The sequence below is a fragment of the Notothenia rossii genome, assembly GCF_949606895.1.
Source record: "Notothenia rossii genome assembly, chromosome: 9".
Lineage (NCBI taxonomy): Eukaryota > Metazoa > Chordata > Actinopteri > Perciformes > Nototheniidae > Notothenia > Notothenia rossii.
In genome coordinates, this window is record NC_136907.1 from 26416431 (window position 1) to 26442092 (window position 25662).

Below are 25662 nucleotides of genomic sequence, written 5' to 3' on the forward strand. Positions count from 1 at the left end.
GCTCCTTTCGACGCGAAGGAGGAGCGGTTCAACTCCGAGTCCCTCCCGGATGACCGAACTTCTCACCTTATCCCTAAGGGAGACACCAGCCACCCTGCGGGGAAAACCCATCTCGGCCGCTTGTACCCGCGATCTCGTTCTTTCGGTCATGACCCATCCTTCATGACCATAGGTGAGGGTAGGAACGAAAATGGCCCGGTAGACAGAGAGCTTTGCCTTCTGGCTCAGCTCCCTTTTCGTCACAACGGTGCGGTAAAGAGACTGCAGTACCGCTCCCGCTGCTCCGATTCTCCGACCCATCTCACGCTCCATTGTTCCCCCACTCGAGAACAAGACCCCGAGATACTTGAACTCCTTCACTTGGGGTAAGGACTCATTCCCTACTTGGAGTGGACAGTCCATCGGTTTCCTGCTGAGAACCATGGCCTCAGATTTGGAGGTGCTGATCCTCATCCCAGCCGCTTCACACTCGGTTGCGAACCGATCCAGTGAGTGCTGAAGGTCGCAGACCGATGAAGCCATCAGAACCACATCATCTGCAAAAAGCAGTGGTGCAATCCTTAGTCCACCGAACTGCAGACCCCCTCCCCCACGACTACGCCTCGAAATCCGATCCATGTATATTACAAACAGGATTGGTGACAAAGCGCAGCCCTGGCGGAGGCCAACCCTCACCTGAAATGGGTCCGACTTACTACCGAGGACCCGGACACAGCTCTCGCTTTGGGAGTACAGAGATTGGATGGCCCTGAGTAGAGACCCCCTCACCCCATACTCCCGCAGCACCTCCCACAGTGACTCCCTGGGAACCCGGTCATACGCCTTCTCCAAGTCTACAAAACACATGTAGACTGGATAAGCGTACTCCCAGGCCCCCTCCAGGATCCTTGCGAGAGTAAAAAGCTGATCCGTCGTTCCACGACCAGGACGGAATCCGCATTGTTCCTCCTCAATCTGAGGTTCGACAATCGGCCTGACCCTCCTTTCGAGTACCTTAGAGTAAACTTTCCCAGGGAGGCTGAGTAGTGTGATGCCTCTGTAATTGGCACACACCCTCTGATCCCCCTTTTTGAAAAGGGGAACCACCACCCCGGTCTGCCACTCCTTTGGTACTGTTTCCGACTTCCACGCAACGTTGATGAGACGTGTCAACCATGACAGTCCCTCAACACCCAGAGCCTTCAGCATTTCTGGGCGGATCTCATCCACCCCCGGGGCTTTGCCACTGTGAAGTTGTTTGACGACCTCAGTGACCTCCCCCCGGGAGATTGGTGTCGATCCCCCGTCATACTCCAGCTCTGCCTCTAACATAGAGGGCGGAGTTGTCGGGTTCAGGAGTTCCTCAAAGTGCTCCTTCCAACGCCCTAACACTCCATCAGTTAAGGTCAACAACGTCCCATCCTTACTGTACACAGCTTGGATGGTTCCCTGCTTCCCCCTCCTGAGGTGTCGGACAGTTTTCCAGAACAACTTTGGTGCCGCCCGAAAGTCTTTCTACCATGGAGATCTAGCCTGCTAAAAAGAGAACCAGCTTCGTAGGACCGGAAACCCCGAGTTTTCCCTGAAGTTAGCCGGCTAAGCGAAAATCCTGCTTCGTAGTATACCCCCCAGAGATGTAGTTCATTGTGCGTTTCACACAAACAAATGTGTATTTTTTTGACTTTCAAAATTATCTTTTAAATTGACAAACATCATATGTGTAATTTGTGGCACAATTCAAACGGGATCGAAAGATAATCTTTCTCTCTCCATTGACTTCAATATATAATTTTTTCGAAATAAGATCCCATGGAGCTCCCCCGGAAGGGGAGGGACTTCACCACTCTATATATTGAGATAGCTAAGTCAATATATTGACTTCCAGATAATTTGTTTCCTGTGGCGCAAACTGGCTTCCATAGGCTTCCATAATATATAAAGGTGTAAGTATTCTGAATCTGAAATAACAGATTATATTTTGCATGTTTTTTCACACAAATAAATGTAATGTCAATGCAAAGAAACAGTATTGTAGCTGACGCTCAAAGGTCCCTTATTATTGTTTTGTCCTTTTTTGAAGAGTGTTTAATGTATGCTTGAACTTTGTTTTATTTTGTAAAAATGATAAGAGTTGTCTTTCCGGAAGTCATGTGACCTCTTGCCCCGGATGTTTATATTGTGTTTGGGAGAGAGTAAAAGGGCGGTAAAAGTGTCAACGATGTGATAACGTAATTCTACTGCTGGTCTACTAGGCAAACACGTTTTCACGGTGTTTCATGATTGTGCAAAAAGAGAATCAACGTGATTGTGGACATCAGTTCGATGCGTAATGTTCTTTCAAGACCAGAGTAGTTACAGTGAAAACTTAACCTAATCCATCCGAACGAGGTATTCGATCCTGCTGCAAGCTGCAGGCTAAAGTGTGCTACGCTATTCCCCATCCTGCTGCAAGCTACAGGCTAAAGAGGTGAGACGCTGTTCTCAATCCTGCTGCAAGCTACAGGCTAAAGTGTGCGAAGCTATTCGATCCTGTTGCAAGCTACAGGCTAAAGAGGTGAGACGCTGTTCTCAATCCTGCTGCAAGCTACAGGCTAAAGTGTGCGAAGCTATTTGATCCTTCTGCAAGCCACAGGCTAAAGTGTGCGAAGCTATTTGATCCTTCTGCAAGCCACAGGCTAAAGACGTGAGACGCTGTTCCCTATCCTGCTGCAAGCAACAGGCTAAACAGGTCAGACGCGTGCGAAGCTGCGCTTCATCGGACGGTGTGCTACGTATCCCGTGCGGACGACAAGCTTCGTTGGAAAGTGTGCTGCGTATCCTGTGCGGGCGACAAGCTTCATCTGACTGTCTGCTGTTGTCCCGCTGGAACACGGGCTTCAGTGTGCAGCTGAGCATCTTCTCCTGGAGCGAATTCAGGTTCCTGTGTGGCTCTTCAGGTTGAACTGTACTTTTAAAAGTAAACCTCAAATAATTGATGGATAGTCCCACGAATAAGGTAAAGGTAATCAAGACTTATTAGTATAAAGTAAAGAAAATATATTTAAAGTTCCTGAAAAGTAACTGTTATTGTTAAGGGTTATTACTGTTAAGAATTGTATTGGCTAAGTGTTAAAGGTATTCCAAAAGTTGCCATTCCTATGCCTGTAACTTAGTCTGTCAGTCTGATTTAATGTCGCTACATGAAAAAGAGCAAAGCTCAGACTTTGAAGCAGAACAGAAAGATGAGAGAAGAAGTGCTGCGTCTAAAAAATCAGAGACAAGAGTAAGGAAATCCTCTCGAGAGAGGCGGCTAACACCAAAAATGCAAGAACTTAAAGAGCAAGAGTTAACTCAAAAGGAAAATAAGTTCAAAACGGTGTATGAAAAATGGAAAAATGAGGTAAGAGACATTCGTACTAGACTTAAAGGAGAATTCCCTGAGTGTGACATGTATAACATGATGGACGAAGTTGAGAGGCTTGAATCCGAATTAAAAGACTCGTATGACAACATTCGACTTCATACAGCACCAAATCAGGAAATTCGCTGGAAAATTGATGCATGCTCAGCTGTAACTGCAGATCTAGTACAGTTAATGAGAGTAAGGTTAACTGAAGATGCAGGCGACTTCGACGCTGAAGCAGAGAAATCAAGGTTACGCATGCTGCTTAACAATCAGTATGCTCGGTCCATATATGGATCTACAGCATCTAGAGCAGGGGTTCTCAACCTTTTTTGGGCCAGCGCCCCCCTGTCCATTATCCAGGTCTCTTACCGCCCCCCATCAAAAAAATTAGACTTATTTTCTTCCCTGAATATTAATGTTGACTAAAATTCTGTGTTATATCATTTAAAAAGAATGTCACTGAATGCCAAATAATAGATTTGATTTAGCTGGGCAGTTGGAATATCATTATCATTAGTTTACCAGAGAGCAGAAAAGCCATGTGAATAAAAATGATATTTATGAGTGTTAAACAAACTCAGACAAGCGCAGAGAATACAAACAGACTGCTACGGAACAGCAGCAATTTCACACATGTCCAGTGCAGAACAAACAGTAGGCTACAAAACTGTACATTAGGCCTACAGAACTAACAGGTCGGAAAGGTGTTGCATTTCGCCAAATTGCGGGGGGGGGGGAAGGTTAGTGTGAGCCCTGCGCTTGGTGGTTCTCCACCAGTTTCTTCACTGCGGGTTGCAGAGAACTTAGTTTCAGTTGCAGTGCACCTGAGGCCATCAAGTTCAAGCGATTGCGGTACTTGGACTGCATGTGGAGGACCTGGCTGAATCCCTGCTCCACGAGGTATGTGGTTGGGAAAGCCAGAAGAAGCAGCCTCGCTTTCTCCCAGAGAGCCGGGTAATGCTGAGAGTATTTGACCCACATGTTGCCCCAGCCAGAGGTGCGGAAAAAAGCCTGGGCCTCATCGTCACTCTGGATGTCGATGAGATGCTCCTGTATTGCTGGCTCGCATTCCGCCACGTCCACCTGAAAGGGCTGCACCACCCAGGTGGGAACATCGAGGTCCAAAAGATCTCTGAAGCGGATCTTCAAGTCGGCATTCACCATCCTCAGGTGGTCTGTGTAAATGAGAAGGCGCTCATCGGTAAGAGCCTCAGACACCTGCAATGAGTATAACCAGGAAATTGTTATCGGTGCAGAATGTTACCATCCGATTTTAAACTGGTTATTTTATTGCTAATTAGTTTACTAATTGATGTTTCTTTATTCTCATAATACATTCAGAACATAGGTTATTTATACTAACCAGGAACACAAATATTGTGTTGCATAGAGTAGCCTACATTTATTACATGTACTATTTATTATTATCATTATTTAGTAGCCTAGGCTAGATCACCTTGGTCAACAGCGGGAAATGAGCAAACTGCCTCCTGCCTATGCTCTGCCGGTATAGATCCAGCCTGGAGGTGAGACTGTGGATGACCGCCTTGCTCTGGATCAGAGTAACTCCTTTTCCTTGGAGCTTCAGCGTTACTTCATTCATTTTGCCAAAGAAGTCTGTGAGGTACATGATGTCGCAGCGGCTGGATGACACCTGTTCCCCGAGAGCTGCATCCACCTCCTCCAGGAAATCCACGATGCTGTCAAACAGCTCACAAAAACGAGCAAGGCAGTTTCCTTTTGAGAGCCAGCGGACATCAGTGTGGAGAAGAAGACGCTCAAAGGTCTCATCATTTTCCTGACACAGCTGTCGGAACAATCTGTTATTCAGGGCGTGGGCTTTTATTTTGTTTATTGCCTTTACTGCAACATTGAGAGACTTGTGGAGAGGTGGACTTTTAGATTTGGCCACAAGGTTGTGGCGGTGCAAGACACAGTGGACTGTGAGGACATGCAGGACCTGCTCCTTCAGCAGAGTGGTGAAGCCACGGTACCTGCCAACCATGGAAGGGGCGCCGTCAGTAGCACATGCGAGGATGTTGTTGATCGGGATTGACTTATCCTGTAGATAAGCATCCAGTGCATTAAAAATGGTCTGGCCCTTGGTGTCTGTGACCAGATATTTGGAAAATAAAAATTCCTCAGCCATCTCCTGACTGTTGGAGGTGCTATAGCGGACATAGGCCATCAACAGAACATTGATGTCAGAAGTGGTTGTCTCATCCAGCTGAAGGCTGAATGGAGTTTCCCGCAGGATGGCACACAGCTGCTCCTCTGTATCAGCACCTATTTCATCAATCCTGCGTGCTACGGTGTCATTATTGAGTGGGATGGATTTCAGCACCTGTGTGGGATCACGCTCCATCACAGTAGATATGACCTCTTTGATGGCAGGGAGTACCAACTTCTCTCCGATTGTGAACAGCTGCCCACATTTGGCTATCAGCAAGGAGATGTTATATGACGCTAGTAGCCCGCTGTCAGTCTGGGTGGTCTTCCTAGCGAAGAGACTGCTGATGGTGCTCCTACCATGTTTCTCTTTGAGGGCCTGGAAGAACGGACGCTCCTTATCTGCCTTATCCGGGTGGATCTTGGTAAGGTGCTCCTTTAAACGTGAGGGTTTCATTCCCTCATTGGAAAATACATGTTCGCAAAGTAAACACATTGGGAGTTGTGCATTGGTAGGAGACGGTATGAAGCCATAGCTAAGATATTCAATAGAGTACTGTCTGCATTTTATCTTTTTCGCGGCCATTTTGCTGATGTGATATGATTTTTGTTGTTTGATGATGCTAATATTTGGGGGGGGGGGGGGGGGGGGGTAGTGTCACGATAACGCTAGAGGGCTAGCTGGTGACATGACAAGACATCGTGCCGGGAGCGGACCGGAAGTCGTTGTAATTTTGAACAAACATAGCTCTGTGTGGAGCAGCCTGGCTAGCCAGCTCTTCCATGTCGTAGCAGACATAGAAACGGGTATTATTTTCATAAACTGACCGCTTAGTTCGAATCTGTTAGTGGAATTTGTCATATCAAAACATATCAAAATTTAACAAAGTGACACAGATTATTAACAGTCGCGATCCCAAAATTACAACGACTTCCGGTCCGCTCCCGGCTGCTTTTTGTAGGGTACGTTCGTAAATGCGCTCAGAGCGCTCCGAGCGTCCCCGTTCCACAGTCCAGAGCGCTGCGCTCTGAGCGCTCACAGCTGGGTGCTCTGGCGGAACAGACGGGTTGTCCGAGCGGACTGACCGTTCGTGCATTTACGAACGTACCCGTAATAACACTGCTGACAGCTGACCAATCGCAAGCAGAGTTGTGGTTTCCTATAGCAACAAAAGATGCTGACAGCTGCTTTTTTGTACAGGAAAAGACGCTGTGGCCAGCGTTTTTCATGACAAAAAGACATTATTCGTGAACGCCCCCCAAGAACACCTCAACGCCCCCCTTTCAAAAATATTGCTTCCAGCGCCCCCCGACGTTCTCTGAACGCCCCCTGGGGGGCGGTACCGCCCCCGTTGAGAACCAGTGATCTAGAGCCACTGCACCTAGCTACCGTTCAGACCATATCTCAGAGTCACCTAGTATTTCAGCCAAGAGAGCAGAGACAGTTGCACAGTTAGCTGCAAAGAGAGCTGAAATGGATATGGAACGCCAACAACTGAAGAAACTTAAACATCAAAGAGACCTTGATGTCATTCAGGCAAAGTTAAATGTGTATACCGAAGAAGAGAGAAAGGAAAGGAGTGAGAGGTGTAGTCCTGTACACAGCCAATTGAATGATGCTAGCCCATCTTCTCCTCACTCTGGAAGTCAAGAAATGACTAAAAATGAGGCGTTGCAAGAAGCAATGGCTCTCACCCGACTTCCAGTCCCAGAACCCACTGTATTCTTTGGTGATCCATTGAAGTTCACTGAGTGGAGCGCAAGCTTTAAAGCTCTAATAGAGAGGCGATGCTCTAACCCTGCAGATAGGCTGTTCTACCTGCAAAAGTACGTAGAAGGGGGGGGCGAAATCTGCCCTTGAAGGTAGCTTCTACAGAAAAGATGAGGAGGCCTATGAACAAGCATGGGATAGGCTGAATGCCAGATACGGTCATTCCTTTGTTGTGCAGCGAGCCTTCAGAGAGAAACTCAACAGATGGCCAAAGATTGGGGGAAAGGAATATATGAAGTTGAGAGAATTTAGTGATTTCCCCCAAACATGCAGCAACGCTATGCCTCACGTTAAGGGCTTACAAGTTCTTAAAGTCCATGTAATGTCCAAAATAAATGTTATTCTGTGTTAATAAATCGCTTCATCACTTTCCACTGTTTCATTTGACATATCAACATCAATGATTCTTTTCATAAATACCCCCCAAATAACATGAAATGTGTGCCACTTTCCCGTGTTATTCCGCTCCGGTAGCGAAAAGCTTGCCAGCCATTAACCCAGCTGTGTGACGTCACACGTGGCAAACACCAGCCTCGTCTGGATTGTTTGTTTTGTATCCTTCCGCTATTTTCGCTCAACATATGTGTAACCGGACCTCGCTAAACTTTTTTTATCTAACAATTCATGATGGGGAAGCGATGTGTAGTTGTGAGCTGTGAATGTTTCCTGATTGCTATAAACATTGATCATGGGTGCTGGAAGATTGTGCACAAAACTCGGGTCAGAATTAAGTTACTACAGGTGTTATGCCAGCTTGAGCTAAATGTCACCAGAGTACAGTGAACTTGCCTAGTGACTGAAATATATAAAAGTTGAAGTGAAATAAGTAAGGCCAAAAATGAATTACGTCTGAATATCTTTATTATTTTTACCACTTTTAATTATTTGTGGGCTCGCACATAACCAAAAACACTAATGTACACTGCAATAAAGATAAAATGTTAAAAGTGAAAAATTAACAAAAGAACCCTTTTTTATTTATCAAACAGTAAATTAATACAATCTTACAAATTTGTGATTTGGAAAATGTTGTTATATTTACATGTTTCTTTGGAAAAATAATATTGTAAATGATGTACTTTGTAAATTATTTACATCATGCGAAACCATTTTAACCAGTTCAGCTGCATGACTTATGTCAAATTACAGATTTGGCCATTGAAATCCCTGATAGCGGCCTCCCGGTTCAGGGTAAGTCTTCCATATCTCGGTTACAGCACATGCAGGCAGCGGGACTCTGATTTTTGGGCCGAGTACACCCCAGCACCAACGTACAAACTGTCGATAAGCTGTATATCGATGCTTCCTAATGAAAAAAAAGTATACAGATTATAAATATATTTGGAGAAAAATAAAATGTTATGTAGTACTATTATGTAGCAATGGTTACAAATTGGCTTATAACATGATATTTGTATTTTACTTGTACAAAATAAATATGAGGTTATACATGACTGCTTGACAGAATCATAGACCTCTTATATATTTCCTCACCTGTGTAGTTGTTTCTTTTCCCAAGCATACATTGAACTTGCATACACAGAAAAAATAAAAGCCAAGCTGTTTTTGACTGCTTGAAAGAGTTTAATGGTATCTTTAAAAGTGTACCATAGCGACTAAAAGTATTATATGAAAGCAAAGCTGCAATAGGCAGTTGGGTCAATCAATATTTACTTACTGGTGTAGTGGGCCATCAACTGCTCTGTGTTGTTGTTTGTATTGAAGATACGCTATTTTCAGTGTCCAAACACTGAGACAGCCTTCTCTAAAGCCTGGGTGGCTAATAATGCACCTTGGTTTCTCGTCGGTGTCTTCTATCTGGCAGAGTCCTGCACGGGTCTGATTTTCAAGACCCGCTCCCGCCCCGCACCCGTGACGTGCAGTACCGAACCCGCCCCGCTACCCGCACATATTGCCAATTAGTCCCGCAACCCGACCCGACCCGCCGGCACATGATCCGCAACCCGACCCGAACCCGCATATAAGCAGTGACAACGTGCAATTATTAACACACGCAGTTGCATATTTTTTGCTCAAAAAGCCTGGGATGTTGTTTATTTTCTCCATCTAGGATGACACCAAAAGCCTCCCAGACGTTGGATTTCGCTCTTGAGGAAGAGTTATTGAAAATGCTGTATTCTCCGCTAGAGAGCTTCACCTCAGCCATTCAGAATGTGGTGCGCTCAGCAGCAGATAGATGCACTGCAGAGGTTATGATTATGCTCGGTACCGCGGAGGAGAGGTCTGAGGATTTAAACATTAAACTAAATTATTATTGTTTAAATATATTTATTATGCAACACCCGCAACCGGACCCGCATCATCTTTGTTTTACCCAGAAGCGAACCCGGAAAAAAGCGTTTGAAAAAATACCACCTGCAAATCACCTTTTTTGCGGGTCACCCGTCGGGTACCCGCGGATACCTGACCCGATGCAGGACTCTGCTATCTGGTCAGTAGGTTGCAAACTGTCTATTTGTTCAATCACCTGCCAGATCTCTCTGCAGCATACACATTCATCTGCAGTGGGCATGCTTTCACAGCATTGACATGTACACCTGAATATTGTACATAACATTAAAAAACAAAACAATATCTGCCGGACGTGTGAGGAACAGATGACAAATTAAGATCGACATTTAGTGCAGGTCAAATTAAATAAAACAGAATTTACCATTCAGTATTGCCGACTCGAGTCTCGCCGGCTGCGGAATCCGCTTCTCTTTCACAAGTTTCTGCCTCGTTGTTCGATTGCTGGGCAGGAGGCTCGTACTTATAAGGCAAGATGCCTTGAAGTGAAAGGCTAGCTGGTTCACTCTCTACTTCTGTAACTGAATCCAGATAACCCACCGAATCTGAGCTTGAATGGTCGCTGTCGCTGTCGCTGTCTGAAGTTATCGCGTTGCTTGCCATTTGGACTGATTTGATCAAATGGCAATGTTTGCCACGTGTGACGTCACCGCTCGTTCGGGAGTGATCGGGGGCGTACTCGGCAAACTTCGGAACCAACATCGGTTTTTAACGTATATGTCATTTAATTATGACGAAACTTTAAACATTTTTATTTATTTTCATTCTGGTGATATCTAAACTACATGTTAAAAAACACCTGTGTTAGATGCATTACATGGCCTTTAACGACTGTGAAGAGAATCAGAAGATGCTAACCAAACTTCCTGATTAGTTCACATCAAGGTGGAGCCGTTATGTCACAGAACAGCTGGATTTAGGCAATGATTATCCAAGCTTCGCAGAGTTTGCCAGGTTCATATCAAAGGAGGCCCGTATACTATGCAACCCAGTGTCATCACTATATGCTCTGAAGCCCTCAGCAGAAATGCCTGTAAGAGAAGCAAAAGGGCCAAAAGCAAACACATTTGTCACCGACGTGGGGGATTCAGAAACACCTTGCATTGTAGCTAAAAACCAACGTAGAAGAAACCAAGTCAGAAGATGCAGAGAAAGTGAAGAAAAGGAGCATGCTAACACAAAACACAACTGAGTGTTTTTGCTGTGGAGAAAATCATTCCATGTTCAAATGCCAAAAGCTACTGGAATTGACTGTGGAGGAAAAGAGAAAATGCATACAAGAAAATAGGCTGTGTTTTGCATGCCTGAGAAAGGGACATGTCTCCAGAGACTGCAAGAACAGAGCCATGTGTGGCATATATATGCAAAAGGGGCAATCCGACTCCTTTGCATGAAGAGCGTTCCTCAGCGGACAAACCCTACACACACAGCAGGTTTGAAGGAAATACATCCTCACTATCATGTTGCGTGAATGGAGGTGAAGGTGGGAGCACATCAATGATCGTGCCAGTGTGGATTTCATCATCTAACACTCCTAATTCTGAAACTCTGGTGTATGCTTTATTGCAGCGGTTTTCAAAGTGTGAGGCGCGCCTCCCCTGGGGGCGCCTGAGAGCTTCAGGGGAGGTGCAGCGTGAGACACAAAAGAACGAGAAAAAGACGAGTAAAGTGACACTTGCCCACTTGTGGCTGTCTGTGGAGACCGAGTTCCCCCACCTCGCCAAAAAGGCAGTAAAAGTGCTCATTCCCTTCACCTCCACCTACCTGTGTGAGTGCAGGTTTTCCGCATTGACTTTGATCAAAAGCAAGTACCGGTCAAGGCTGCAGCCAGAGGATGATCTGCCTTTATTCCTCTGTGCATCAAAGACGCAGACTCATTGTTCCCACTAAAGTAGGGGTGAGTGTAATATGGAGGCAAAGTTGACGTTCAGTGTGTTACCGGGAGCATATAAGGATTTATCCACCATGTTGAAAATGTTAATAAAAAAAAATGTCTTGAGAACACGGCGTGCGGAAATATACGGGTCGTGCTGCAGCTACATGTGCCTGTCCTCTGTAAGAAGGTGTCGGCGAGTGACATGCAAGGAAGAACGGCTGTCCACAGGCTGTTCCAACTTTAACAACTGTATTAACTTCCAGGGTAGTGAATTGAACATGCAATTGTAATTGGGTGTGTGGTATATTTTCATGCACGGACACGCATATTCCACAACACACAAGCTGAACAACAATCAATTTTCCGATCGCTACCAGCGTCCTTGCGATCTTGTTATAATAACAAGTGCACGTTACTGATGCAATATGGTTGAGACCATTCGGGCTTATTCTAGAGGGGTGCAAGGAATAGTCCAAGTAGTGGGGGAGTTTTATACAATATGTTTAAAACATAAAAATAAAAAGGTTTAAAAAAGGTATTTTTTTATGTTTTAAGGAGGTGACGCTACTCAGCCAATCAAATCGGTGCAGTCAGCACGATAGATTCAAACACACAGAGACACGACAAGAAGAGAGAAACAGTCTGAGTAATTTCAAATGGCGGAAGGTAGACAGCGAAAACAGAGCATTTAATTACATTTTCTCTTACTGGACCTCTTTGAAATGCAATTGAATACCCCTGCATTATAGCAACAACAAAAATAATAATAATAATAATAACAGCAATAATAATTGGGAGGGGGGGCACGGCTGTTCTTATGTTTTCTGAGGGGAGGCTCCCCTAGCCACACTTTGAAAACCCCTGCTCTATTTACCCAAAGCAGTCACACCTTTGTAGAACAGGAGGTTTGTGAGAAGCTGCAAACAGAGATGGAGCCGGTAAAACAAAAATTATCGACTGATGGGAAAAGACTCAATTGTAAAGAGTCAGAGAGTTTGTGGGCTCAAAGTCAGAGGGTTCACCTCAAATACCTCCATTGATCTGCCTCCAGCTTATACAAGGGATTTCATTCCACTTGAACGTGCGCACATTCCAACCTGCAAGACAGCCATCAAATGGAAACACCTTGCAGATATAGCTCAAGAGATGCCTCCACTTATAGATTGCGGTGATGCATTACTGATTGGCTATGACTGCTCCAGAGCACTGGCCCCAAGGAAAATCATCACTGGTGGCGATTACGAGCCATTTGGTATTAACACCGACCTTGGATGGAGCATCGTAGGAAGTGCATCACAGAGTGTGAATTCTCAAGATGTGACTGGACTTTGTCATCGGGTATCTGTCAGGGAGGTGCCACCTGTAACGCCATCAGCCGTTATCATGGTGCAGGAGTCCGATTTCGCGGACACCAGGCTAGGGGGGAAAGGCATATCTCAAGGTGATATTCACTTTCTGCAGATCTTAAAGGAAGGAATCCAGCAAAACGAGCTGGGTCATCTAGAAATGCCTCTTACATTCAAAGCACGACCTCTTCTCCCAGACAATAAAAGGCTGGCTTTGATTCGACCAAAGCACCTTAAAAGGGAACTGGAAAGAGAGCCTACATTCAAGGCCGACTATGTGAAGTTTATGGATGGCGTCTTCAAAGATGGCGACGCAGAGAAAGCGGAAACACAACCAGAACCAGGACCGGATCTCGCAAATGACCTTCTAGCTCCATTCATCCTTGAAGGAAAGAGGGTTCTGCGAGAGATGTGTAAGAAGGGAATCTGATAGGATGATCCACTGCCAAGCGAGGTGAAGCTAAGGTGGGAGAGTTAGATGAATGATCTGGAAAATCTTGAGAAGATTCAGATCCCAAGATGCTTCATACCTACAAACTTTGGTGAGCTACTGAGTGTCGACTTCATCACTTTTCTGATGCAGCAGTTGGGGGAAAAGGGTGAACGCCTCAACAAGTCATCCATCGTTGAAAGACCTATTCAGAAGTTAGTTGTTCTAATGGAGAGCAGTTAGGAAGCAAGCAGTTGCTTAAAACTTATATGTTTCCTCGTTAGGCTAAGGGGCTAATAAAGTTGATGTAGCCTTAGTTAAGTAAATGAAAATAAATTGCTCAAATATTTAAATGATATTGTGAACTTGCACTGTTCTATATGTGAGTTAAGGGAAAGACAAACAACCGAAAAGAGTTGAAAATTACCATAGATTTATTTGATGAAGATCATATTGTTTATGTATTGACATCTGCATATGTGTTTGAAGGTAATTTTGGTGGGAGTGTAGCTGACGCTCAAAGGTCCCTTATTATTGTTTTGTCCTTTTTTGAAGAGTGTTTAATGTATGCTTGAACTTTGTTTTATTTTGTAAAAATGAGTTGTATTTCCGGAAGTTATGTGACCTCTTGCCCCGGATGTTTATATTGTGTTTGGGAGAGAGTAAAAGGGCGGTAAAAGTGTCAACGATGTGATAACGTAATTCTACTGCTGGTCTACTAGGCAAACACGTTTTCACGGTGTTTCATGATTGTGCGAAGAAGAGAATAAACGTGATTGTGGACATCAGTTCGATGCGTAATGTTCTTTCAAGACCAGAGTAGTTACAAGTATAGACGCACATTTGATTTTTTCTTGTGTTTTAGCACCACATAATGAAGATATCTACAGTATGTGTATAAACAATAATATAATAATATTCATTTCCCAATTTCAATATTCCTGTGATGAGTGTTAATGGAGCAGCTAAAATGTTAGCCCTTATCCGACTTGTTACAAATTGGCATCAGGATGTAGTTATTTTGTCATCTTTTTGATCCGTTCATTGCAATTAAATCACAGCAAAACTATTCCTACCTTTGTTGTAAATGATTACAACTGGGGCCTTATCCTTTCAAATCTATAGATCTGTGCGAGATATGTGTGTCTGTGTGAGTGCTCTTGCATTAATCTTTCCGTGCCCTTCCAGGGACAAGTATTTATTTTCCATTGGATTGAATGCAGTTTATTTTGTATTAAAACTGCAAATGAAATTCAAAGTTTGAAGCATAATCATATGCAGTTTAAATAAGCCTTTCTGGATCCACCTTTATTATAACTTGCATGTATCTGTGGTCGGTTCCAATCACATTCATAATTGTATGTTACATCTTTCCTTGCCCTTTGTTGAGTTTAAGTGCAATACAATTACAAGATAAAATAGAGAATAGCGTAAAATATTTCTAAAATGGATGCATTTGCAAGAGACAGGGGTCACATGGGGGCAGAAGGAAAAAATGGCCTCCTTGCTAATGACTTCTGTAATTGCATAGTTGCCTAGCAATTTCGAAAAAAGGTACCTCTCTGTTGATTTACTTGAAGTTTTCGCGGATTATGAAGCACCGAGCTCTTAAGCCTGTTTTACTGTGAGAACGATGACTTTTGAACCCAGACAAGAATAAACATCACCCTCTTTTGATTGAACAAGACTCTTATTCTAAAAACAAAAGAGAAATGGAAGAACAGTAATAAAAAAGGTCATATTGATTTACCTTTTGCAAAGATGACAATTTAATAGTTTTCCTGGTATCATATACAAGATAACTACTCACTAACAACGTGCCATGCTGGATGGAGAGCAGCAATGTTGATTCTGTTTCTGCTGCTTCATCACTAGCCAGCTGAAGTGGCACATTCACTTAAATAGTAATCACAGAGAGGGAGAAGGACCGCGGGGCTCCATACATCACAAGAGGACATGTATGAGGTCCAGAGAGATGGACCCATCAAATGCTGGGAGAAAGATGGAAGATGGGTGGAGCAGATGGCAGTGTGAGTCAGCAGTATGTTTGATAAGGCTGCATTTAAAGGAGGCAGTTTGATCAAATGCAACAGAAATGGAAGTGTCACTATCAAATATCACCCCCAGGGAGTGCCAATTAGATGGATTACAAAATAAGAGGCAGTGGGTAATAGATTTAGAGAACACATTTATAATTAGTTGAGGATTTACAGTACAGCGGGTTAGATCTACCCGAAGAGCAGAGCAAACAGGTGCTGAAATGAGTTTTGAACAAGGAATTCTCAACTCCTGCTGGACTCTAGGGCAACAAAGCCTCTGGGGATCACATTCTTCATACTCTATTAATAAAAGACAACTAAGCGGCCAAATGGACCTTGACAGGTTTGCTTGCTTTTGCAAGAATCACATTAATTTTTGTCTAAATGAAGCTCAGCGTAAGTTCAACCAGGAAGACCGTCTATTCACTATTCCCATGTAACTACTCTCTCTCCTCTCAATAAGTGATCGGGGGCGTCACTCTCCAGCTTAACCAATCACTTCGCTCTATTCCCAAGAGCCTATCATAGCGCTAGGCTAACCCTTTTAAGTCTGCTCTCCCCCCTCTGACAGCTGTCATTTCAGGTGACTTCATGCAACCCTCATCCACCCCTTTTCACCTCCCGTCCCTCTGAATCCAGGGTCAAGCTAAACCACTCCTCTTCAGACCGACCCGACTATCCATTCACCACCACCAGTGTCTAGACCCCAGGGGGGTTTTATAGGATCAGTTCTACCCTCCCGAATGATGCACAACGGGGCCTAATCGACAAAATCCCCATTACATTAATTTGTGTATCTTTGCAATAAATATGTATTCTTACATCAAAACCATCTCTCCTGAATGAACTTGTGTCGTGCCACATATTGAGGCCAATACATTTGTTTTTCTCTCCTTTCTTTAGATGTTGATATAGATGAGCGGTGGAATAAATGAATGCGGTATACCCAAGTTTAATTTGAATTAGAGGTGCGTCTGTGATTTTAAGCTACCTTCCCCTTCTGTGTTTGAACTAAGAACACATCTCGTGTAAATACTATGCCCAAGCTCTGTAAATAGGAAACTTATAGATGGTTTTTCTTTTCACATTTGAAGTTTCTATTTAGGATTTAGATTGAAGCATCAAATGTCTTTAAATACAGGTGGGTGACGTGACTCCCTTTGTTTGCAGCAAATCGTTTTTTAACCTCTATATAATGTTTTTTTTTGAGATGGCAGAGGGACAGTAAGTTAAATATGGCACATGCTAACGTTCTGAAGGTCCTACAGGATATCAACAATCCTCAGACTCTACCTCTAATATCAATCAACTAATCGAATTTAAAAAGAAAACTAAAAATACCAATATCCCTGTCCTATCTATAGACAGAGCAACACATAATTATGTAATCAATGCCAACAGACCGAAAGTTGAGTAAAACTAAATCAAATTCAGTTAAAAAGTTGGGCCTGCTTTTTATACAGGTTATATATTCTTGGTGTTTTCTGCTATACTTGAATGTAAGACTAAGCACTTCTTCTCATTGTGACATCTCTCCTATTGTTTATTAGATTGTGAGCTCATTTCTATCTCTTAATATATAAATAAAGTAATAAAATCGAAGAATGAATTTTATAGATATGTTATATTATATATTATATACATATGATACAAGAATGTTGTTTACTTGGAATAATTGAAGTATGTCTGAGGACACTGCTACTGTAGGTCCCACCAGACAGTAACAGATGTGATATCGATCATAATGTTCAGGTGGCGGCTCTGTTGTAGTGTGAAGACATGTTTTGACTATAGAAAAATATTTGCCATCTTAAAAATCAGTAAAATATGCATACCCAGAGAGTCTGAGAGGATGCATTGTCATTGTCATTTCTCCGGCTGACTACTTTGAATAAACCTTCAGTTTGTCAGGTTTCAGATTGGTCTCCAGCTACCTCGTTCAGTCAATGCTCCAAAAAGAATTCCCATCACACCTACCTTCCTCTTCTTGAATGCTTGTCGTGCCAGGTATCCCCTGCAGGAAGCTTGGAACAGTGTCAGATTACGCTTGGTCTGCTCGTCTCTCTGTTCCTCCAGTTTAGCCAAGGTGCCGGCTCTGAAGAACAGCTAGAACGGAAAAAAACAATACAATCTAATTAACTTATTAGCCAAGGATACAATTATTGAGAGATCATGTGCTGTAATGCTTTTTTAAGCCATGGGGAAATTGGATTTAGAGGCTTTAGTGTGAGGCACAGGAGCAAAACATAAACAGTAATAAAAGTAAATATGTGCAGAGAAGCAGTAAATCAATAAGACGCAGTGTAATCTGTGGACAAGTGAGTGTTATCTAAGTGAGAGGACTGTGATTAAGTTATTATCTGGGAATATCAGACTTGTCTGTTTCTAATCTGGGCCAAAGGTAAAACAAAGGTAAACAGCCGATATAAAGCAGATCACGTCACGGCCTGTCTGTACCTCACAGGGATTAGGCACTATGAATGCATCCCAGATATGATGGCAGCCAGCTATTAAAATGGATGGATGAAGGACTGTCTCCAGCCAAGGTCTCTCCACACAAGTCCTAGTGCCATATAAATAACCAAATCCCAATGTGAGTTGTTAACAAAGCAGAAGCGGGAAATGATGGAGCGGCAAACCAGCAGGGAGGAGTGATGCATTCAATGACACCAGTGAATCCGTCTCATAGCCCTTTCTATGATGCTCATAATACATCATAAACAAATGATTAAAACCACAGGAATTAGAAAACAGTTTGTAAAAAGTGAGTTGTTTATACTGCATTAAAGAAATGTGCATCATAAAAGGGATATTAGTTGACAAAGCAGAAAATGATTGAGCAGCTTTTGAAAGGGAATATACCCTGTGTTTGAGGTAAACACTTTAGCCATTCAACAAAGTAAAGTACGATCCAGTAGAATGTTGTGTTAATTTGTGCCACCGTACTTTGTGCATCTAAGTAGTTCACTTCAGCAGTATGAGGTCAGAATAAAGGTATGATACTGTGATATAATTGCATGAAACAGATGAAATGATACTGAAATAAGAACATAATGAAATGTAAAAAGTCTGAATTAAAAAAAAAGTTTTTTTCCAGGACTGTCTGCATTATTGTTAAGGAAGCAGGGAGAAGAAGGGATGAATTCAACACTTTCGAAAAATGTAAAATGGTATTTTATTTTGACTATTTCTAATGGCAGGTCCTGTCAATAGTCCTGAATCCACCGCTGTTATAGATAATATGGATCTGCTGTAATTGGCATGCAAGTGAGACAGGTTGCTAGGATGCTGCTGGAATGCTTTGTGAAAGGCCAGCTGCGCTTGTCCACTCCTGAGCCCATTTCACACTCCAGAGTATGGCACCATGTGAAGCTGCCTCCAAACCGTGTGTTTTTTTCTAAAAGTGACCTGCACGTATCTCTGAGCACTAGTTCCACTCTTTTCTACATTATTGTTTCCTTTGATTTCCTTTTTCCAGGGCTGATGGCCACTTTCCGGCTGATGGGATTATAGCTCAGTGTGTCAGGCAGTGTTATCTGTGATTACTTTACAACGGGTATGGGGAAAAACAAAGAGGGCCATCAGGTGGGAGAATTTGCTCTAATGACCTGAGATGAAAAAGAATAACGACAGTAGCACAGTAGTGCCTCTCGGAAGAATGCAAAAAGGGCTAAGGATTGGAAATTCTCCAAAAAAAGGATGACAAACAACCTCAAAGAGAATCAGGTGTAAAGCAAGACAGGCTCCCCCCAGACCGAAAGTGGCTTTTTCAGTAAAGAAAAACAAGGATAAAAAGAGGCCTTGTACTGCAGCTCTGTGCTGGAAGATTTAAGAGGAGGGAAACTGGCAGTGATTTACAGCAAAAGGTTTCCTCAATCATCTTAAAGCTGCTTATTTATTTGAGATGTGTTGGCATTACTTACCCTACTGAGACCCATGTGGTAGCTGCTCTTCTCCAAATCCAAGGACTCCAGTAGCTCCTCCACCGCCTGGGTAAAGGCACACATGTACACAAACACACTCTTTAGTCTTTCAACTGCTGGATCCAGTGGGAACCTCTACTGACGCTGCAACACTTCAGCAGTCCACAGTTCCCCTCAGTTGCCATGCTGAACTAATGGTACAGTGCAGTCCCCCCCCCCCCCCCCTTTTCTTCTCTCTCACATCCATTCCCGGCTGGATTTTGTTTTGAAAGTAAGCACGGGAAAAGTTTGGCTTCTTAGAATCTCCCAACTACTAATTACAACTTGTCCCACAATAATCCCCCATTCCCTGGAATATTCCTCAAAACACACATAATGTCGATAGAGGTACACTCTCAGCCAGCCTGGAGCCTCTCCCAGTCCGAGTACCGGCCTGTTTACTGTAGGTGTATTGTTGTCTCAGCCTCCCCTCTCCACTTGATCCTCCAGCCGATCTAGATTACACAGGAGAGGCTTGCCACTAGTACTGAGGGGCTTTTGTTTGCCAGCGTTTCCACAGAAACTGAGCCACAAAACATGGGCACAGGGGGAAAATAGCTTTTCTACCCCCCCGACCCCATTCTTTCACTCTCCCTTTCTTATTTCCCCCTAGAAACAAACTTTTGTATTTTTATTTTGCACTTTAGCTCTGCTTCTCTTGAAGAGGACCAATGCAGAGAACGCTCTAAATGATGGTTCTTCTACAAATACATTCAAACCGATCTTCTTTTAAAGGTTTATACAGAGGTAAAGCACCAGTAATGTTGGAACAATTGGGTAAAACCTTGGCAGCTGGTGTCCAATGTTCAGATTACAAAAGATGATAAGTACATCTACTTGAACGGTATTTTGTAGCTTTGAACGCAGTAAGCACTTTCTGAGCCACACTACCAATCTGCCTCCTTAACAGGCACGATCCCGATAAGGTTAAGTTGATTAGATCACTACAATGGCTCTGATGAATGAGGGTGTATTTCTCTGTCAGTTGGCTGCTGACAAATCAGGGGCAGATGTAATGAAGCTGCCTCTTCACAACATTAATCTTCCCTGCGCTTGGCCACTGGCGGAGCTGTACTCCCGTTGATTGACTCACTCTCCTCTCGTCCTTAACGATGTAATTCCTCCCGAGCTTCTTGGTGAGGTGCGGTGCCAGCACATCAAAGCGTCGGCGAAACTCAGAGAACACCATGTGATCGGGGTAACCTGTGAAGGTCGGTGCAGAATTACAACGTTAGACTCTTGAAATGTTAGAAGGTCTGTATTTACAGAAGTGGAATGTAATAAAGTACATAACCTGCTCTATCGAAATCAGTCGCATTGACCCGAAGACACATTTTGAGTTGTATACACTGTTGGAAAGAGGAGATTCATAGCTTTCTAATGATATCAGGATTGTTTTTGTACTCCAAATATTAAGCAAAATATGTCACATTATATAATGACTGTCACCGAGTCATCATTTTGAGAAAAAGGCCTTCAAAGTTTTCTCTTCTCTGGAATCCATCGATCTGATTGGTTATTAGCGGAGCAAATGATCAAAATACTACGGAGGGAAGATATTTTCGTTTGGATTACTGGTCTGGGAGAAGCTCGCGAGTGTGTGTGTGTGTGTATGTATGTGTGTGTGTTTGTGTATTTTTGCGTTTGTGTGTATTGTGTTTGTTTCCCGGGGAAAACACTCACGAGAAACACTGGCTGTTGTTATTCCTGCTTTGACGTCAAGTTACTCCGCTCTCCGCTTGTAATGATGCCGTTACAAGCTTCAAAGTTGTATTCATCATCTGAATTTGCTGAAACAAGTTTAATATTCTGAAAGCCAAGACTTTGTTTATTTGAAATCAGATGAAAACAAACTGTAACGGACCCTGCCGTGCTATCTATGATTAATAAACGGCTTACACTCATAATGTCAGCCGGAGGGAGGGGGAGCAGAGCTACGGAAGAGCAGGGTGCGAGTGAGAGCTGTCCTCTTCCCTTTACAAGCTTCAAAAATGTATTTATCGTGTGATTTTGGAAATAAAAGTTTCATATTCTGAAAGCCAAGACTTTGTTTGTTTAAAATCAAACAAAACACCCGAACAACAATTTTTTTACGCAAATCAGCGTTTATTTTTTAAATGAGCTGTTGCGACTTCCGACTGATTTCGATAGAGCGGGTCACATGTACTCAAGTTCTGTACATAAGCACAATTTAGAGGAACTTGTGCTTTACATTAAACCCTCACCCTAATTTCATGCTACTCGATACTTCAACTCCACTACATTTTGGAAGCCAACATTGTACTTTATCTATGTGACAGCTTTAGCTAACCCCATACTTTACGTGATATTAGCCCTTACCCTAGCCCTACTTTACTCTATATTTAGCCAATAATTAACTTTTTACTCAACTATATTTATTTCACAGCTTTAGTTACTTAACCTATTTAGATTTTTAGCTAACACAAATCCTAAATCATACACTGGTTAAGATACCCAGCAGCTAAAATAAAGTCATTAAAACAGCTCCACCTTTACCAGCTGTGACGAACACAATAATGCACCAATAATTCCAGTAATTTATTAAATATGATTTTGAAATGGGCCATTACAAGTAACAAGTACTAAAAAAGCGTAAATACTTTTATGTTTTAAGATTTTGAATGCCGTTCCTTTGCTTGTAATAGAGTATTTTTGTGTAGCATGGTAACTTTGACTTAAGCAAAAGATCTGAGTACTTCTTAAAACAATGTGCATTTTGGAATATTGTACTCGACTGCATTTACTTATTCTGATGATTAGCTAATAACAATCATAAATCAACTAAAACGTAACGTACAAAATACACAGCAGCAGTACATACAGTCATTAAAATAATCTCCACCTTAAACAGCTGTGATAAAAACTCAATAATGTACCAATAGTCATATTTGTGTAATATAATAAATACTATCCATTATTCTGTAATGGACAAGTACTTTTACTTTTGGTAACTTTTAGTATATTTTGATGCTTATATGTACTTTTACTTATACAGGATTGCTACTTTGACTTAAGCAGAAGATCTGAGAACGTCTTACAGCTCTGTGCATTTCTTTGCCTGTGCTCAGTATGGGAATTTGGCCACCGCCTCACCTTGCCTGTAGATCCGGAGAGCGTCCAGCAGCTTGGAGCCACGCAGCTGAGCACGGAGCAAGGCTACATCGAGCTGCATTAAGCCGGGATCTCCAGCCTCCCCTTGCGCCTCACATTCGCCTGCTTTGAACAGAGATCCGCTCAGAGCCTTCAGGGCATCTGCCTTGGGCAATATGCAGTGAACAAAGTGAATCCTGGACCTGCGCACCATGTCAAGGAGAGCATCCTGGAAAATACAGAGCAGGGTTAGGGACTGTGGAAGGCTGACGCAATGTCTCCCCAAGATGTATCTAAATGTAATAGGTTACTCAAAGCAACCAAATGTAAAACATACTGGTTCTGACGTGCACTTCTTAAAATACTACTTTAGGGAGTTTGTTTTAATAGCCACATGCAGGTTATATCTAGCATAACAGTTCTGAACGATGCTCTTGTCAAGCACTGTAGTTGCTCTATAACAGTGCCGGAAGAGAGATGATAAAACGTTTAATTTTTATCATCTCAATTTGTAAGGCACCCAAACTCGGTGGCGCCGGGACAGGAAGTATAATTATTGATGAAAACATTTTACGGTTAAGTTTATTACCAGGGAGGTGGTAAGCTTGCCGTTTTTGTGCAGTGAGGCGATTTTAATAACATTTGTTGAAAGCCATGAGTGCTGTTGCACAGTAAAAATGTAGAAGATGCATTCAGCAGTGTACCTTCTAATGCTTCTTCTCTAAAATGATATTGCAAGACCATCAAAGAACGTGTTGAGAGTGGGTTATTGTAGTTGTATGAAATTAGGTGGGGCGGCTGAAAGTATTTGTATCTAAAAAGGGGCGAGGGGGGTGGGTGGGCATTTATAAAAAGGTTTGGAAACCACTGTTGTAAAGCCTAACTTCAAGCATGTGTGTGATCTTTATGTTTCTCCTCAATTTGTTGAGGAGAAACATTATCATGTTCAGTTGTGTCTTAACTCATCCAAACGTTAATGAAAATGTACATGATTTTCCTGTATTATTTAAAAAGAAAAGGGTATACAGTACATTATCTCTGTTGCTACTTCCATCCTGAATATTAAAGGGGCCCTATTATGCTCATTTTCAAGTTTCATAATTGTATTGATAATTGTGATTGGTCAACCGATTAGATATGTCCCGCCCCCTGGGCAGTTTTGGCATTTCTGCGTTGGCTTCATTTTTCATCACCAGAGGTTGCTGCTTGTTTATTATATAAGAAGATAATGAAATAATTTATTGCGCTTATATTTCTTCCTTTCCTCTCTGTTATTTATTTTATGAATTAGACCTTGAGACTTGGCAGATAACTGGTGTAAATGATATGCAATTCAATACATTTGCCCCTCTCTGTTGTTGTCATCTTCTCCTCTCACCACTTGAAGCTTTATCTGGATACATAAGGACTTCTTCTTGATAGCAGCAACCCCTGTGGTGAAGCTCTTCCTCATGCTAGTGGCACGGCGCAATGAAAGCTGGGAAACGCCTTCAAGGCCAGCGACCGAACCGGACAGAACGGTGGCTCCGGCAGTTCGGCTCATGAACAACGAGCTGATGATCTTCCTGTAAGAGAACACAACTTCAGCCTAAAGTTTTTTTGAAAAATCGATTAAAGTAATACTGTTGGATTACTCATTCGTACTTCTGGGAGTCCTGGAGCAGGCTTGTAGCATTGGTAGATGCAGGATTCAGCTTGGCGTAGTTCAGCCACCCGCAGGCGTCGTACTCCACCCAGTCGGTTCCGTGACTGTGGCCGAGCAGGAAATGATGATCCTTTTCACTCTTCAAGAGGAAAGTGTGACCTGATGAAAATGGAAAAAGAAAGTGTCAGATTCCTGGAACAGTCTCCTTCATGACTTTAGTAAAGTGTGAAGGGTTAATCAGAGCTGCAACTTGTCTCGGTTCCTCTTGTATGCACTGCCACAAAAATATATCAACTTTACTGATACTGTGATAATAAAAGACAATCTGTCCTCAACCTAGTTTTTCATGTGATAGACTATTCAAGACATATGGATGATAAACTAGAGCTCCAACCTGGCTCATATATTTCTGATGTATTTCTATTGAGTTCCATAGGGACCACTTATATACAATTATGTAACCTTGGGAAGAAACCGTTGTTAGGTTACATACATAGAGAATTTCTATGACTCATCCACAGTAGGATACTGGTCGAATAGTGCTTTGAGAACAATTTATTCTATCAAGATGAATAGCCTATTGGTCTCTTCATACAATCGATGTTCTTTGACACAAAAGAAGAGTCTTTGCTCACGTCTCAAACATCGTTTGTAATACATGATGAATGTCTCTTTTTGAATAAAACCTGTGGCAAGAATCGGCAAATTATTCTGCTCTTTCAAATGATTGACAGGGATGAAAGTTCATACCAAGTACCATTCTTTACACCCTGTTAATGATTTAGCAACATTCATGTATTGTCAATTTTACTGCAGTCAATTTCGAACCAGTTAGAATAACCTTAATTGCTCATCGTTTACAAGGTTTTGACCAGAAGCCAAATTTGGTCTCTTGCTCCCCAAAATAAAGGGTAAAAACACTGACTAAAATGGTTTCGCTATTTGGCTACCATTAACGTTAAATCAAGGTGACCCAATGCAAAAGAAAGACTCTTACCTTCATTTGATTAAGTGTATTTGAAAACATCTAGGATAATTTAAGTGCTAAACTCACCAAAATATACATCATAGGTCTGGCAGTTTTTACAGAAGTAAATTGATAATTTTTTACCCTTGAAAATATTTCAAAGTTTTAGTCCTTTCCTTTAAAAACACTCAAGTAGAATGCTTGCCATGTGTTGTATTCGCTTTGATTTTATGTGCGCACATGTGTGTGTGGGTCAATGGCATTCAGGGTGAATAAATAGTAGAAAGACATATAAACCTGAACCCATGAAAAGTGTGTGTTTGTGTGTGTGTGTGTGTGTGTGTGTGTGTGTGTGTGTGTGTGTGTGTGTGTGTGTGTGCGTGCGTGCGTGCGTGCGTGCGTGCGTGCGTGCGTGCGTGCGTGCGTGCGTGCGTTTGTCCTCTCCTTGCCTTTGCTCTCGCCCTCGGCAGGCCCATAGTAGCTAAAGAGACGTCCCAACAGGGTTTCCTCTGACCCCCCATGCTGCAGCGCCTCCTCCTCCATCAGCCACAGCAGGCCCCGCGCCTCATCTGTCCTCACTGTCCGCACCTGTCGAACAAACATGTACGCTCTCATAAACGCACAGAGGTCGTAGCTCCTTTATGAAAATCTAGTGTGGACACAACATGTTAT

General features: G+C 42.8%; 2 protein-coding genes across 2 annotated transcripts in view; both read right to left on the bottom strand.

Annotated features, from left to right (window-relative positions):
• LOC307019842 (unconventional myosin-XVIIIa-like) overlaps positions 1–25662 on the bottom strand; it is a 117224-nt gene that overhangs the window by 41431 nt on the left and 50131 nt on the right. The window contains exons 16-22 of the mRNA XM_079650946.1: positions 25440–25627; positions 24023–24182; positions 23757–23943; positions 22382–22607; positions 20361–20470; positions 19229–19294; positions 17283–17411 (exon numbers count right to left, since the gene is read on the bottom strand). Coding sequence (XP_079507072.1) covers positions 17283–17411; positions 19229–19294; positions 20361–20470; positions 22382–22607; positions 23757–23943; positions 24023–24182; positions 25440–25627 — 1066 coding nt within the window. The remainder of the gene's footprint in view (positions 1–17282; positions 17412–19228; positions 19295–20360; positions 20471–22381; positions 22608–23756; positions 23944–24022; positions 24183–25439; positions 25628–25662) is intronic.
• LOC307020904 (zinc finger BED domain-containing protein 5-like) lies at positions 3891–6152 on the bottom strand. The gene is made up of 2 exons (XM_079652601.1): positions 4821–6152; positions 3891–4582 (listed from the first exon to the last, which is right to left on the bottom strand). The coding sequence occupies exons 1-2, from the start codon at positions 6117–6119 to the stop codon at positions 4106–4108; spliced, it is 1776 nt and encodes a 591-aa protein (XP_079508727.1). The 5' UTR covers positions 6120–6152; the 3' UTR covers positions 3891–4105.